General features: G+C 46.4%; 1 protein-coding gene across 2 annotated transcripts in view; it reads right to left on the bottom strand.

Annotated features, from left to right (window-relative positions):
- The window catches only part of EPAS1 (endothelial PAS domain protein 1), an 88,820-nt gene that overhangs the window by 12,491 nt on the left and 59,243 nt on the right, over positions 1–17,086 (bottom strand). The window contains exons 3-7 of one of the 2 annotated variants that reach the window (XM_045549531.1): positions 16,857–17,008; positions 16,324–16,420; positions 12,796–12,914; positions 12,464–12,669; positions 3,792–3,898 (exon numbers count right to left, since the gene is read on the bottom strand). In XM_045549531.1, coding sequence (XP_045405487.1) covers positions 3,792–3,898; positions 12,464–12,669; positions 12,796–12,914; positions 16,324–16,420; positions 16,857–17,008 — 681 coding nt within the window. The remainder of the gene's footprint in view (positions 1–3,791; positions 3,899–12,463; positions 12,670–12,795; positions 12,915–16,323; positions 16,421–16,856; positions 17,009–17,086) is intronic. The other variant, XM_045549532.1, reaches the window with a different exon arrangement.

Here is a 17,086-nt window from a genome sequence, read left to right as displayed (position 1 = left end):
TATTCCATTGCATGGATGTACCATAATTAGTTTATTCAATCGCCTGTTGATGGGTGTTTGAGTTGTTTTCAGTTTTTGGTTATTATGAACAAAGTTGCTATACACATTTGTGTATAAATCTTTGTATGGACAAATATTTTCATTTCTTGTGGGTGCAGCTAGGAGTGTAACTGCTGGGTTATATGCTAAATATAAGTTTACTTTATAAGAAGCTGCCAAATTATTTTCCAAAGTGGTTGTACCATCTTAGTCAAGTCTTTTTAACAAAATGCTGTGCTGTAGAGAGGATAGATATCTTTTTTTAACATGAGGAAACAGGCCACAGGATTGTGACTTGCTTAACATCACACAGGATGAGTAACAGAGTCTAGGCTAGACAACAGGTCTTATGGTTCCTAGGACAATGTTCTCTTACTACAATACCTTGAACCACAACTCACTGAGAAGACTAAATTTGCTGTTGTTACCGTCCTAAGCCATCGTGGGCTCCTTGACCCAGGAAATAACTTTTGTCCTCTTAGCTCTCCCTCTATCTGTGCTAGTGAGGCTTCCCTGCTGCAGTAAAATGACTCTTGCACAATTTCAAGCGCCTGGAGATAACTTATTTAGACGGTTCTTAATGCAAACTCAATTCAGGCTCTTATTCTTTTTGATCAAACAGTGCAGCAAGCAAAGGTTTTAACTGCATTTCTAGCAACTGCAGGCGAGGGCCTGCTCTGTCAGGAGAATATAATTAATGCCAGCTTTCTAATCATCTGCTCATTAATGCCAGCCATGGTGAGGGGCCTGCTACTTGGTAGATAGGCTTTTTATGGTCTTTAATCTTGTTTTCCCTAGAGCACATAATATCCTCAATACAACAAAGAGACGCCGGCCCCCAACTCCCACCCTCTGAGAATAACAATGTATAAATTATTAATCCATTTGGAAATTATGGCTTTCAATGATCTAAATCTGGTTTTGGACTGAGCTTCCCCAGTCACTTCAACCGTACACCTTCACAGGCTAAGACATGCACATGCACAAATTTGGGACCCCAGCCTGTGAACCTGGACCAGCCTGAAACCTGAGCCTCCACTTATTCCACAGCATGAACATGAGTCTGAAGTGCAACTTTATTTGCAAAAACCCAAAGATAAATGGGAGAGAGAGAGAAAGAGAGGCTCTTGTTACAACTGACATTAAACCAATTCCAGACCATGTAGATTTCCCTTTGCTGGATGTGGGCTTGCTGGCTTGGTACAGGGCTCAGAGCTCAGGACAACTGTACTTGGCTCCATCAGGGGAAGACGAGAGCCTGTGATTTCTGTGTGGGCTGTGAATTACCTTTAAGTGTACCTAACGCTTAAATACACGGATTCACAGTAAAAAGCACTATAGTTTCCCTGGAGTCAGCAGAAAACCTATAAGAAAAATTTTTATCCTAGCTCTTTTTATGGATCAAGGATGTTCTAAGAAGAAGAAGGGGGAAAAGCCCTTTTTATATGCCAAGTGAGAAGTCATAATTTTTGTTCCCTTTGACAGTAGCTTCTTCCGCTTTCCCATCCCAGAAGATAAAGCACAATGATGCTGTCCTCCAAGAATTCCCATAAACTTTTTACGTTTCTCCCCTGCTTTGGCTTCACCCTTGGCTTGGAAGGACGGCTAGTCTTTTCCCCAATTTTACATCTAAAAGCAGGAAGGCCCAGACAGCCAGGCCCTGGGGAATCAGTGCGTCAGCTGGGCCAGAGCCAGGGCCCCTGCGTCCCAGTGCCTGGATGATTCTGTCAACCTGCCTTTGGGAGCAAGAACCCCTGAGGGACCAGAAAAGTAGGGGGGAATCCCAAAGGGAAGGCTGGAACCAGATCCTACAGTCTCAAAGCTGGGGCACATTCATGGGCATACAAGAGTACCTCCACTTCCCTCTCCCAACCCATGGTCCCTGAATGGGGCTGAATCTAGTTTATTTGTTTTTTGTTTTGTTTTGCCAGAGAACACAGGGAGAAACTTCTCTGAGATATCATAACAAGCCCTGTTGTCAGATAAAACTCATAAGCCATGGGGAAGCAGTGGAACCAATCGGAAGGAGATCTTGCTGCTTAAGAAAGCATTAACTGTGCTCAAGGACAGCTTACAGGATTGCTGATCTGTCCTAATGTTGTAATAGGTAGATGGATATAGGAACAATGTTAAAATAGTTGCACATCCATTTTCTTCATTGCCAGCAGAGCCATTGGGAATCTCTTCAGACTTAATTTACCCATTTTTAATCCCTCTATAACCCCCTCGGCACCACCACTGTGGGCACTTGTTTTGAAGCATTCTTTTCCAAATGTAAGTTTTGCCCATGGGTTTATGCTTGTACTGTACCAGACACTATGTGAGATACTGAGGATAAATATATGAAGATAGGAGCCACCCTGCTCCCAAGGAGCCCACAGTCCTCTTTTTTCCCCAGGAATAAGATCCAACAGGGCAATTCTACCAATTTCTATTGCCCCCAGTGGGCCAAGTATAGGGTTATAGGCCCAGAGTCCTTGCACACGGATGACTTGTATGGATTTGAGGAAACTGTCCTGGATTACCTGCACATGGGAAGCCTAAATTGGGAACACTCTAGAACTGGCTGGGCGTGGTGGCTCATGCCTATCATCCTAGCAGTCTGGGAGGCTGAGGCGGGAGGATAGCTCGAGGTCAGGAGTTTGAGACCGGCCTGAGAAAGAGTGAGACCCCGTCTCTACTAAAAATAGAAAGAAATTAGCTGGACAACTAAAATTATATAGAAAAAATTAGCCGGGCATGGTGGCGCATGCCTATAGTCCCAGCTACTCGGGAGGCTGGGGCAGAAGGATTGCTTGAGCCCAGGAGTTTGAGGTTGCTGTGAGCTAGGCTGATGCCACGGCACTCTAGCCTGGGCAACAGAGCGAGACTCTGTTTCCCAAAAACAAAAACAAAAACCAAAAACAACACTCTAGAACTGCTCTGTCTGATATGGTAGCTGCAAGCCAAGTGTGACTATTTAAATTTAAGTTAATCAAAATTAAATTTAAAAAGTTCTGTTCCTCAGTTCTACTAGTCATATTTCAAATCCAGCAGAGGCCATAGGTGGACGATGTAGACACACAACATTTCCAAAGCAGAAGTTGGGCAACCCCATTCTAGAATCCTTGCATAGTTCAAGTTTCTTTCAAGCTGCAGAGTTTCCATATGCCATCACTGGATTGCCTGGACAGCCTTTTCTTGAGCCTATAAGCAAGCTGTCAGAGACCCATGGCCTGCCTCTGCACATGCAGTAAGTTGGTCCCATACTACCTTCCTATGTTCAGCCCGATCCTTCCCCATCCTTCCAGTCCAACTCAAGGGCCTTTTCCTCACCTTTCCTTAACTCCCCCAGCCCTCCTCTTCTATGAACGTGCATATGTGTACCTATAGTGCATACCCAGGTTGATCACATGCTGCCTAATAGTGCTCTCTATGGGGCTGTTCCATAGGGTGTACACACTGTTGACCACACAGGGGCACTCGGTGGAGGTGGTACATGGGACTGAGATTCAGCCCACTCTCCCCTCTGCAAGATGTGTGCCTTGGTGTGAGTCTGTCCCCCTGGAAGACAGGTCCTTTTTCTAACGTGCATGAAGGTGTCATATAGGAAGCCTTGTTCTCTAACTGTCTTGAGGGCATGAGTCTGGTCTGCCACACAGGATGGTGTCTCTATGAAGAACGTGACCTGGTCATCGTCTCACCAATCACATCCCACTCAAGGCCAGATTCCACAGACACAAGGAAGCTGCAGGGGCACTCCTGGAACTTACGGTTCTGGTGACTTTTGGTCATGTGCTCTGAGTCCAGCGCATGGTAGAATTCGTAGGCTGAGCGGCCGAGCAGCTCCTCAGGATGGTAACCAATCAGTTCTGTGATTCTGAATTTAAAAAAAAAAGTAGCATGTGGGGAAGGAGGACCACGTGAACTTGGCACAGCTTGTGGGCAAGGGCTTGAGGAGCTAAATCCAGAAGATAAATCAAATGCACACATTCAGATGAACACAATCCAGACTTTCTGGTTGTGCCATTTATTGGAGCAAAACAACATTGTGCTCAACTTACAATTATGGGTTTGCCCAAACACTATCTTCCCTCCCCTTCCTGAAGTCAAGTCTGGGAGGAAGGAAAAGCACCTATTCAGAAGACTCCCTTCCTGCCACCCCCACTGCACATACAGGCTGTTCTCCATGGACCCCTGGAAGGACTCACACACCCTCACCCCCCCCCCCCGTTTTTACAGATGAGGGAGCAGAGATCCAGGGAAGGCAGATGATATGCTAGATGTTCACACAGGTGTCCAGGAGCAGAGCAAGAATGAAAACTGGGGCCTCCAGTTGCTAGGTCAAGCTCATTCTAGTAGAAGGGGGATATAAATGAAAAGTGAAAATTATGTGGCCCCGGGTGGAGAAGCAGCATAGAGCCACCATTGTCTCTGCATTAACCACAGCGTGAGAAGCTTGGGCAAGGAGAATGCGTCTGTGCCTAAACACTCCTTTGGATGCTGTCCCAAAGGTGCTACCTGGGACCTCAGGTACCCCTGGACATCATGGCTTCTTCTATCTGTCCCTCCCTATTTTAAGGAAAGAAGGGAGGGTGGGAGATGCTGAGAGGATGAAATATTAAGTCATAGTCATAGAAACGTGCGCCTCATTACACTCTCTGATAAATAGGCAGTTCTGAAACGACAGGGCGTGGCTGTCCCAAATGTCCCTGTCTTCATTCTGTGAGGTGTCTGGCTTTGATGGGAAGTGTGCAGGGAAAAGGCAAGTGTGGAGAACCATGAAGAATTACTTAACACTCTTAGGACCCTTTGCTCTGTGCTGAAATCATTAAAACAAACAAAGCCCTGCCCAAGAACCACCAGAGTGGCTGCTTTACCTAATATAATACCTAAATATTATTTCCCAAAATCTTGGTTATCTTACCAATTTTTATTAATGGGTTCACTGTCTTGTTTACTCGGCCTATCACAAGTTAGAAGCGATGCTATAGTTTCATTATTACAATTCTATTTCAGAATGTATGGGTACAGTCCTGTCCTTCTGGGTACAGTCCTGTCATTTATCCACGTTGGCGATTAATAACAGAAAGGAAAGCAGACAGCAGAAGCACTGCTTCCTTGGTTCCCCCTCTACTTTCAGTAACCCCTCCAAACAGGCTGGCTTGCGTACATCCGTCAGATTAAATCGTCCTAAAATACCATGTCCACCCTGCCACTCCCCTACTTAAGCATCTACTGCTTTCCCTTATTGCCAACCACATCAAGAGTAAATGCTGCTTAACTTCCAAGTCGCCCTAGAATCTAGTCCCTGTCTTTTGAGCAATTTGATTTTCAAATCATCCATGGCATGTCACGCACCCTCTGCCCTGGCAGACCCCCCTCCTCGCAGTCCCCCACCCCTGGCACACCCATTTTTGCTGCAGAACCTTTATGCCTTCTCTCCTCCTTTCTCCCCAAGCTCCGACTCTCGCAGGGCCAGCTCAAGGCCTCACCTTCTCCACAGAGCCCTCTCCAGTTCCTCCAGCCCTCACTGATGTCTCTCATGAAGTCCTAAGGGATGTACACAGTGTCACACAGAAATACATTTGTCTCTTCACATTAGGCTGTCAACTCCCGAACTCAGGGAGGGTTTTCTCCTTTTGCCTCTCCTACACGAGCTCTTAGTAAATACCTGAGCAGCTGAGCAGCAGAGCCCTGTCTATCCTAGTACTGCTAAGGAACCTGGGCACTGAGGATCTACTTAGCTTCTTTGTGCAACACAATTAACTGTCTCAGTGCACACCGTGTGCTCAGTCGTACACACACACACACACACACACACACAGCCTTCCACGGAGCCCCTCATGACATTCAGTCCATCCTTTCTTCATTCTATAAGGCATCTGGTTTTGAAGTGGGCAGAGAAGAGGCAAGTTCTCTGTCTGGGTGACTCTGGGGGTTAAAGCCTTTGTCAAACCAGGCAGCTCAATGGGGCTGAGAGGCTTAGGGCTCAGCTGATTCAGCCCAGTGGAGATTTCTCCAGTGAGATCCCAGCAGCTCACTTGTGCCAGCCAGCTGGTCTCAGAGAAGAAGGATCTGTCCCCTCGGTTGGCTGTGAGCAGAGAGGTCTCTGAACTCATTGGCAATGGATATATTCTCTGGCACCCTGAACCTGCTACTGGCACCCAAGGGTAGATATTGGGGGGAACAAGAAGAAAGAATAGTGCTGGTCCTACAACCAGCCAGCTTTGCTGTTGGGTCAGGTGCCTTTCAAGCTTAGCCTGGGAACCAGAACTAAACTGGTGAGCCCTACTGACAATAGGCTGAGCATTTACAGGCTCACTGATTTGCCAGATAAACTGCTTCTATTCCTGGGCAAGTCTAGAAGTTTCTAGAGACCCTCCAAAATGAGTCTATGGGCATTCTGGGAAAGATACGATTCTACTCCCTGAAGAAATTAAATTTCCTTTCACGATTAGAATCTTTAAATTAAAATGTTCAAAGTAAATATTTGTTATAACCAGCCTCGTAATAACGTGTTTTTTTTTATTATCTAATTAATGTATCATCCATTCAAAGGCACACAATGGGCATGTTTTGGAAGTGGAAAAACAAACCTAGATTTCGGAATTGCCAGATATCTTCCCAGTAGCAGCTTTCATTTATCTTGTCAACTAAAATAAATATTTGATGTCTCTTTCTTCATTCCTCTAAACAGACTACTATAAAAACTGGGAAATACACATATCCCAAACACAATTGAAGAACATTTGAGTTGTCAAACTTCACAAAGCCAGGAAACCCCAACTTAAAGCTCATGGTCATTCGCCCCCATGTGCAGGCACGTAGACGCCAGTGGGGAGGTTAATGAACCGGGCTTGTTTATAAGGTCACTCTGACAGCACAGAAGGGCCTTCCATGCTCATTTCCCTGGGCTCCTGACAAGCCTCCCTAGCCAGCCGTGATAACAGTTCCATCTGCGCTCTCCATCAGGGGCAGGGGAACTGTTTTTTTCTTTCTTTCTAATTAAGGGGCCCTAACTCACTGGAAAAAAAAAATCAGCTTGGCATCACCGATAAATTTAAAAGTCAACTCAGTAGGGCTGTTCTAACAGGGCAGAGAAACGTAAAAGGACTTAATTCACCCGATTTCAAAAATGAGAAGATACTGTTTAACAATAAAGTGGAAAAAGCAGCAGACCAAGGATGAAGTGAGGAAAGAGATGCAGACACAAGGCAGCCACAGGAGGCAGATGAAGAAGAAAATAGAAAATACAGAGAAAAAAGGGTTATTAAATTCTGAAGTTAGTGTTGCCCAAGCAAACACGTGGGTCAGAGCTTTGGGCTTTGGACTTCAGAGTGGGATATGCTTTCAAGATTTTACATTTTACATTTCAGCAAGGTTCTGCTGGAATGTAAAATGAATTATTCATTGCTCTTCAGTTGTTTTTTATCCTAAGAAAGGTTCAGAAGCTCTGTTCAAAATGAAGAACCTGTAGCTGAGTGCTAGGAAGAAAAGTATTCTCTTGGCTACAGTGTCAGTTGCTGTCGCCTCAAAAGGCAGAAGAAATCCAGCCAGAGCCCTAAGATGGCTCGCTCTTCTCGTCCACGTGGGGCACCACAGCCATGCTCCTTGCCACTGCCACTGCCTGGAGTCACGCAAGGACTGGCTGCGTCTCTTACCCCTGCTCCCTACACGGGTAAAGGATTTGCTAGGTAAATTAATCAGCTGAACAAGATGGCTAGAAAGTATTTAAACTATTTAAGAGGATAAAGTTTTAAGTACTTCATAACCACCTATTTGTTTTCCAAAGAATGTGTTTGCTAATAAATGCCTATATTAAGGTCTGCTCTCTTTCCGTCCACCCTGCTGGCAATGGCCTTCCCTAGGCTCCCCTTGAGTCACACCTCATTTTCTCTATATGTGGTTATAAACTTTGACACTGCAGTTCCTTAATAATGTCTTGACTCTTCACTGCCTCGGATTTCAATGCCATCTGTTAGTTTTCATATATTTTCATCCAGATTTCATTTGCTTTAAACAACAGTACTTCAGTCTTAGTTTTCATCAAATATTACACGATTATATGAAATGTATACAACTAGCTCTGTAATTAATGGGAAATCAATTTCCATTCTGTCTGTGGAGTATTCCAGGCTCCCTGTGGGGTGAATTTATACCTAGGAAGGTAGAGTGTGTGGGGGTTACAACTCATGGCTCTTTGTGATTGTCTTTATTGACATTCTTTCTATGATCGTCCACTTTTTCCTCACTTTACCATCTTTGCTGTTCCCAACTCCCTTGTACAAAAACAATTCATCATGAGTCTATCCACAGAATGTTGGATGCAGGCATCTTAACTTATTCAACTGTCAGTCCTGATATGATTATGTCCTCTGTTGCCTTAATCCAATGACAAAACAGGGTTGCCCTTAAATTCTTTATCTGTAAAGATTATATGACCCTCTTTCTTAATTTGAAATGTTTACTGTAATTTTGAAACATTTTTCCCCAGTGATACTGCTCCTATCCACATAATTTACTTTTATAATTTATTTGTAAGATACAGAAAGAGTCATAAAACTGACAAAACTGCAGCTGGATTACGTGTGAATTAGACTTTGCCCAGCCTCCTTGACGGCCGGGCTTCCTTCACAGTTATTCTCTTTTGCCACTAGATGGCACCTCCCATGAATTTAAGAACCACCCCATTTTAAAGTTAAACTACTTGGGAACCACTTTCGTCTTCCTTTTGGATGAATGGAATGTTCTATTTTGTACCATTCACTGTGGTTTCATTAAGTTGCTTATATCTCAAGCTCTAAACCCTTGAAGATCAGGAATCATCTTTTATTTCTTTGATATAATAGTCCCCAGCACAGGGTCAGGCACACAGCAGATGCTCAATAAATTATGGTTCATTACTGGTTGAGTACTGTTATACTCGAACAGTACAATGCCTATGTTTGAGTCATAAATGGAGAAGACATCATTAATGACATTGTTCTTCTTTAACCTTGCTACTCAACATGCTCCCCTCTCTAGTGCAGTCGACCATACACACATAAATGTGATTGACATACAAATTGTTACAGAGTTTGCTTTTAAAAATATTTACTATGTTTCAAATAATTAATATAGGACATAATATGTTCCTCTGATCCTTTGTTAAGGGGAGGACAAATGCATTTTAAACCATCCGTACTCCTTTATTCAATTTCAGATGTTTCAGAGCAGGTTGTTTAGGTTCAATTGATTTTAGAAATCTGGGAGTTCAACACAAGATTAGAGTCATCTTTTCACTCTTCTTATTTCTCTCCCCCCTTTCCTCTCTGTTCTCCCTTCTCTCTTTCTCTCTGAACCTTTTGTTTGATTGTGTCTGTGGTCTCAATACATCTAAGGAAAGTCTCAAACTGCTTCAAAAGTGATTCTGTGGATTCTAATTGCCTTACATTTTCTTCACATTCTTTCTAACTTTCCTTATGGGAAAACAGTCCCCTTTGTGGGAAATCATAGCCCCTCATGTGTGTCAGATGTCATTAAACTTAGTGAATTTCCTGATTAACATGGACATCCCCACCCACCGTTTGCATCATATGTAGGTGTTGGTTTTAGAAACATTTATCTCTGAAGGGTATTAAGGAGAGAGAGTGTGTGCGTGTGTGCACTTCTCCCCATCCCAACACCAAGAGTGAAAACAAAACAAGCTACCAAAACCAAAAAAGTCTCAGTCCTCATCAAAGCAATTGAGAAATAACACTTAGGGATTAAGGACTTAAAATAGTCATTTCATAAACTGTCTAAGCCATGTCTGTGCCCTTGTTAACTAATCTGCTAATCGGTTAAACACAACTTCTGTGTGGCACAGCATTCTATGTCTTTAAATGCCTCTGCATTCAGCTCTGCAGCACCACTGAATGCAGACTTGGGGCCATGTAATTAGGTTTCTTGAAAGGCAAAATTCTGCTGAAAATGCAATGTGTCCTGCACAATTTATAAGCAGTATCACCCTCCATGCCATGACTCACAAAGCCCTAAATCATAGGTTCCTTTAAGCCAGTATCTGCTCTGCCCACCAATCCTGAACCAAAGGAAAATGTCAGCACAGTGTCTCTCCCCTTTCTGTGTATACTTCCTCTCCCACCACATTTAGGCACCCAATTCTTTGCAGTTTCCCCCCCTTCTTCTTTTATCCAAAGGTTAGTGCTTTCAGAAAATTACCTGAAATGCATTCAAAGCAAGATAATAAATAAAAGATAACTCTTTCCAAGGGATTTTTTCCCTCACATTAACAAGGATCAGAGTTCTAAGCTCTTTATAAAAATTCCTCTTTTCTGTTAGCTGGAGGGGGGGAATTATTTTCTAGGACAGAGGGTTTTCTCAGTGCTTACAGAGTCACACTGGGGATGTGCTTCGCTCACCAAGGGCTACATCGACGCTCCTGATCCTCAGCACTGGAGACACTCCCAGGCCATGTGGCTGAGGCATCCTGAGCCACTTCACCTCAAAGCCAGTGGCATGTGGGCTCTGATAGAGATTTTGTACATCATCTCAGAAAACTACTGAGGTGCATGGAACAAGACTATGTCTTTTGCCCAGAATGTTTATTTGACTACAAAGACTGCATCTGATAAATAACCTTACCTATAACATGGATTCCTCTGGTATCTGTTTTGGGAACAATCTGTCTAATCATCATCATCATCATCATCACCACCATCAACCATACTCACAACTATAACAAATGCTGACTGGGTCAAAGTTCCAGGACAAAAGGCTTCACTTGTGCCATCTTTTCTCTCTGAGGTGAGAGCACTTCTTTCTACTTATGTAACTACCCACAACCTCCAAAACCCTTGAGTCTCGACCCCACTGTGGTCAGAACTGGGGCACAGGAATGACTCAAGGAAACTTCTACAAAAGTTCTGAAACTGGGCCACAAGTGGTGGTCAATTCTAACAAGGGGCCAACCACCAACACCAGGTCAATCTGGAGTCACAGGGGAGAAACAGCCTAATCCAGAGAGCAGGGAAGAAACAGGCACCCACAGCATGCCCCCCTGATGGGAGAAAGGTGTGTGGGCCTGGGGGGCGGCTGAGTAGGAGCTCTCTCCCTGGGGTCTGGTGGTTTCCTGCTGCCTGGGGAAGACAAGGCAGATTCCAGCTGGTGGTCTCTCCGTCTTCTTCCAGGCCCTCAGCCACCAAATGCCTTCAGAAGTGATCTTGGCTCCTTGAGTTTAGTGGGAGAATTTGCTTTGGGGGAGGCCAAGGACAGGAAGTAAGATATAAGCAATAACAAGAAGCCTCCATGTGTTACGGTGTTTGTACTTTGAAAAGTGTTCATAGCTATCATCTCATTCTACAATGACCCTAGAAGATGAGAGGGGAGTGGCAAAGAACTGCCACAGGAACTGTGACCCTGGCAAACAATGATGACTCTAGATACCACAGAAAGCTGAGGTCAGGCTGGGCGATCTCTGCCCTGAGGGTGCATCCGGGGATGTGAGTCAGCAGCCATAGTGCGCTTACTCCAGCCAGGCCCTCCTCCTGGCTTTCCCTCCCTCCCTGGGCCCAGCCATTGCCCATGGCATCTGTTTTCCCTACCTGCCTCCTCCTCCCATCCCTGGTCATCAGGCCCCATGTTCCCAGAGGCAGGGCCAGTGGGCAGGTAGGAGCTGCAGGGCGGTTTAAACATACCCTTCCACGACACCTCAGCCTCTTCCCCACCCATTCCTACCCTCACTTTGAGCGGAGAACTAGGGATGAGACGGTTTGCATGTACAGCCTTTAGGTGCCCTTTCAACAACTTTAATAAAGATGAGAGTAAGAGCTGACAGTGAAAATTTATTGCTGGATTTGAACCTAGGCTGTCCATGCTCTTAACCACCACCACTACTATGTCCCCTAAGAGAACTTCCAGCTGGGCCTGGCATTGGGGGTTTGAATCTGGCTTATCTCCCTCTACCTAAAAGCCTTTAAAACCAGGCTAGACAAAGGTCAGAATGGAGCCACACACAGGAGGGGCAGAGGCGGAGGGAAGGCTTAGTCAGTAATGGCAGCCATGCAGCTGTGGGTCAGTTTCCAGGCCAGAAGCCGATGCTCCCACTGGCTTCCCTGCTGTGAATACTGATGGAAATCTCCAGGCTCTTCTCTCCTGGGGCAGGAGTCAGGAGCCTGATACATACATGGAGAAATATGTACACACCACAATGATGACAACAGAGTCGAGTCCCAGGCCAGCTCTGCAGACAGACCCTGAAGCTGCGTCAATCGCAGACCACCCAATACAGTACTGGGAACCTCTGAGATGCACTGATGGACTGAAACAGTGACACAGGCCCACAAACATGCACCTGGCAATACCATGTTTACATCTCAGCCCCATACCTTTAACACAGGCACAAGCACACACGCCTGCAGGTAAGACCCGGCCCTGCCTTCAGCACACACTATTGGGCCCTCACCTGTCGTCACAGTAGGTGAACTTCATGTCCATGCTGTGGCGGCTCAGGAAGGTCTTGCTGTCCAGGGGGATGTCCATGTGGGACGGGTGCTGGATCGGTTCACACATGATGATGAGGCAGGAGAGCAGGGGCTCCTTGTAGCCGCACAGGCTACTGTGAGGAGGGCAGTTGTCATAGACTTTCACCTGGCCAGTGCAGTGCAAGACCTGGGGACCAGCAACAGAGGGTCAGACGTGGGGCTGAGAGTGCTGGGGTAGGGGCAGGGCTTTAGGGATTCCACCCCCACCCCGGCGGCCCACACCTGGAACCCCAGGCCAGGCTCATTGCCCCACCTTCCAGGTGGCTGACTTGAGGTTGACAGTTCGGCCTCTGTTGGTGACTGTGCACTTCATCCTCATGAAGAAGTCCCTCTCTGTGGACATGTCTTTGCTTTTCTTCCCAAAACCAGAGCCTGGATGGGGAAGGGTGTGGCGGGGGTGGAATCAGTTGAACTTAGCTTTATGTTTCTGTTCACAGGAGGGGCCCAGCTGCAGTTTTTCTGGGAAGCTTATCGTTTGTGTTTCCCAAGCATCTGCTCTCTTAGCTCCTGTGGCCTGCCGTGGGCACTGAGCTCCACCTTGGCTTGTGGACTGACGGTTTCTCATCTCCAGCTTGTCTCCTCCACCAAAGCATAAACTCCTGAAAGGCAGGAGCTGTTCTGTCATTTGATTTCCCATTGCACCTGGCACACGGTTAGCAGTCACTTCAGAGCAGCAAGGCAATGAGGGACTACTGGCCACTGTCTCAGCAAGCCTCTCCTGGGGCAGACCCAGGGTCTGTAGAGGGAATTTCAAGGGACAGTCTGGGTGAGGCCACTCCAAGGGTATAACCTCACAGGTTAGAATGTCCCTCAGACACTGCTATCTTCTTTATAACCTGTCTCCCAGGAACCTAAACCCTGTTGCAGCCTATTTGTGACCTGCAATAGCTGCATTTGGGATAACATGCCATTAGCTTCCTCCCTAAAGTGACAGATATGTCAAGGCTCTAGAGAGACCTCTGGTCCAAATTTCCCGGGGATTTAGTAAGCAAGTCCACTTTGAGGATTAACTCAACATGGACCATATCTTCTCTCAGCCAGAATTAAATAAATCACCAACAGTATAGCTTTCTTCCTTGGAGTCTCCAAACTGCCTACTCACTCAGCACATTGCCCACTTTTTGTAAAACAAAGCAATAAATGCAATGCCATCTGAGTCCCTCTTGTCCCTGTTTAAATTCTGCCTACCCACCATCCCTGTCCTGGGCTTGCCAAGGTACACTCCTGCCCACTTCCAGCATTACAGAATAATCTAGAACCTTGTTTCAAATAGTCACACTCCTCCCTCCAGGCAAAGCCACTGCCTCTGCACTTAAACTTTCAGAGACCCCTTGATTTATTTGACTGATGTATTCCTGAAGAGCAACATGTCAAAGGAATTGTGGCACCTACACTGAACTTAAACATCCTTAGGAGAGCCCACTAAGTAATAGACTGAATGGTGAATCTTTTTTTTTTTTTTTTCAAGAGAGAGTATTCCTCCATCATGGTAATAAAGCCATCTCTCCCATTCTTAGTTATGTTTCTTACAACTTTAATTCTCACAGGTGGGGTTTGCATATGGTGCAATATGCCTATATCCCGGGGCCTGGCCCACTGCCAGGACCAGCCCAGGTGTTGGGGACGCGGGCGCTGGAGGGATCCACTTGTGCTGTTTGTGTTATTATTGAGGCTCCCTAACTAGATTCTCCCCATTCTGACATTTGATCATGATTCCTAAGCATAGCTCCAAGCAGATCACCCCATCCTTGCCCAAAAACTTTCAATAGCTCCCCACTGTCTACCGGATAAAGTTCAAAGCCCTCCACCTGGCCTTCAAAGTCTCCCGCAATCTGCCCCATGGCCTTATCTTCCTCTCAGAACTCACACCAGCCCTTTACTTCCAGATCATGAGTCCACGACAGGCCAGCACCTTCAATGAGGATTTGCTGATTCAGTGTTTGACTAGTCCCAAGGCCCCGATACACAGACCAAGAGATCTAAAGGTCTACTCAGATCAATAGAGGCCACTTGGCTGTGAATCATGCACTTCAGAGGGGGAAGGTCCTAGACTTTGCCTGGTCCAATACCATAAAAATGAAAAGACTGACTCCAAGGAACAAAGAAGTGAGGAAGTTGGTTTAGGTCATAGAGTCAAGCTGAGACTATAGTCAGTGGTTGAACTAAGAACCCAAAGGTCAAAGGGTTTCTGGAGTAGCGAAGACATAAGAGACTTTTTGGTGTTCTCAGGCTTCAAGCATCTGCTCTAGAAAGTGATTCAGAAGTCTGGTACCAAATGTTCCTCGCAGCAAAGACTTTCTCAGCAGCCCAGACAAGGCAGTGAACCACCAAGGGTGCTTTCCAGCCTTGCACTCTAGGAGCCAGGTGGCCCAAGGCCTTCGAGGGGCATAGCAGAGGGGGTGGGTGGCAGGGCAGTGGCGGTGGGGGAAGGGAGGTGGTTGTAACTCTGTGTTTTGCAGGCCCGAACGTGGATTGTAGGTTCTGTCTGCAACAAGGGTGGAGGTGAGCCAATGAAACATCTGCTTTTGCAGCATGGATACTAACAGGAGCAAAACCTTGTAGGCTTAGTACCACTGCCTCTGTTACTCAGCTTGGACAAGCACAAGCCCCATGGCAGTGACAGGTAAGGGAAGTTAAAGAGGACATCTAGACGTGGGCAGAATCTGCCCAGGCCAGTGACAGAATCTCAGGTTCAGAAGGGACCTTGACAGCCATTGAGCCCCACTGCTGCCCAAAGATTCAGTCCTCTGGACAATATCCCCATTCATGCCTTTGCCTGAATGGCCCCAGTTATGAGAGATGAAACTGTCATTGCAAAGTGCTTTCTGCCTCTGTAGATCATTTCATCCACTGGCACCTGCTGGGTACCCCCATACAGGACTTTAGAAATCTCTTCTCCATCAAACCTACCTGTCCTGTGTCTCCAAAGGTGGCCCCAATAAGCCACACCTTCTGCCACTCACAGCCTTGTATAGTTCCCTCCCACGCTGGCCTGTAAAGTGCTCTAACCAATAAAATAGGGCAGAAGTGATACTGTGCCAACCTCAGGACTAAGTCTTGGGAAGGCATGGCAGCTTCCACTGTTGTACTTCTGGGAGCCCTGAGTTGCCAGGTAACATGTCTGACTACCCTGGAGATAGCATGTGAAGAGGGAGAGGCTCTAGACTCCACAACGTGAGAAAGCAGTCCAGATCTCCCAACTTTCCAGCTGAGCCCAGGGTTCCAGCCACCTCCCACAAGGTCCCAGATATACGGGTGAACCATCTTGATCACCTCTGCCTGGTCCAGCCCCTGGATGACCACAGCCCAGCCGGACATCACTTAGAGCACAAGACCTACCCACAGAACCTACAAAAGCCTGAGAGCTAATAAATGATTGTTTAAGTCCTATGTTTTGGGAGGTGTGTTACACAGCAATAGACAACTACAGTGGTTCCTACAGGAACTTTGGCCCACAGAGGAGTTTATTGGTTTGAGTGGCATCATTTGGCAGAGATGCTTGACTCCCAGGTGATGAAACCTCCTAGAGACAGTGTCCTCACCCAAAGGAGTCCCCTAAGTAGTGTGGTATCAGCAGGAGATATTTCTGAGTAATGCATCCTTTCCATGCCCCCCAATCTCACTTCACAGGCGACATGCTTACACAGAGGGCCAGCCTAGCGGATTCTTTATGGTTGCCAGTTTTTCCTACATCATCGTGGTCTTGAGCCATCTCTCCTATAGTCTAGACAAAGCGAAGGCAGATTCCCTCCCAGGTGGGGCAAGAAGGAAGTAAACATACAATTAAGGATACCATTTTTGAGACTCAGGTTTTCACGGATCTCCTCGTGGTCACAGGGATGAGTGAAGTCAAAGATACTATGTCCCGTTAGCTCCACCTGTTTCAAAAACAAGGTTAGGCTTCATGATTCCTAACATCAAAGTAAAAGACCCAGAGAGGAAGCTGAACCACCGTCCAGATTTAGAGACATGGAGGAGACTGAACCAGGTCTTCTCATAATCCCAGTCCAGCATTAGGTACACAGACGTAGGGACATAATAGGGGACTACTGATGAGGACAGACTTGACTCACGAAGGCTGGCCTGTTAAATCCAGTCAGCAGAGGTCTGTCCACCAGGACAGCCACAAGCAACGCCAAACCCAATGCCAGAGAGGGGGAGTGTGTTACTGAGGCTGTGACCTGAGGTCAGTGAGGGTCAGGGCGGGCATGGGCAGGGGGCGGTCAAGGGTCATTGTTACCAGCACCTTCCACTAACTTCTACCCCCAAATGGAAACATTTCCCTTTTTTGAAAGACACAGAGGAGGGTGTCACCTGTGTGAGTCCCATGAACTTGCTGATGTTTTCTGACAGGAAGATCATGTCACCATCCTGGGTCACCACAGCAATGAACCCCTCCAAGGCTTTCAGGTACAAGTTATCCACCTGCTGGTCAGCTTCAGCTTCAGACTCATTTTCAGAGCAAACTGGAGAGAGACGGGGGTTAGACGGCTTGTGTGAATGTGATGTAAAACCAGCGGTGACTGGCATGGGTAGGTGTCTGC

The sequence above is a fragment of the Lemur catta genome, chromosome 4 (assembly GCF_020740605.2).
Source record: "Lemur catta isolate mLemCat1 chromosome 4, mLemCat1.pri, whole genome shotgun sequence".
Lineage (NCBI taxonomy): Eukaryota > Metazoa > Chordata > Mammalia > Primates > Lemuridae > Lemur > Lemur catta.
This window is presented reverse-complemented; position numbering and strand designations above follow the sequence as displayed.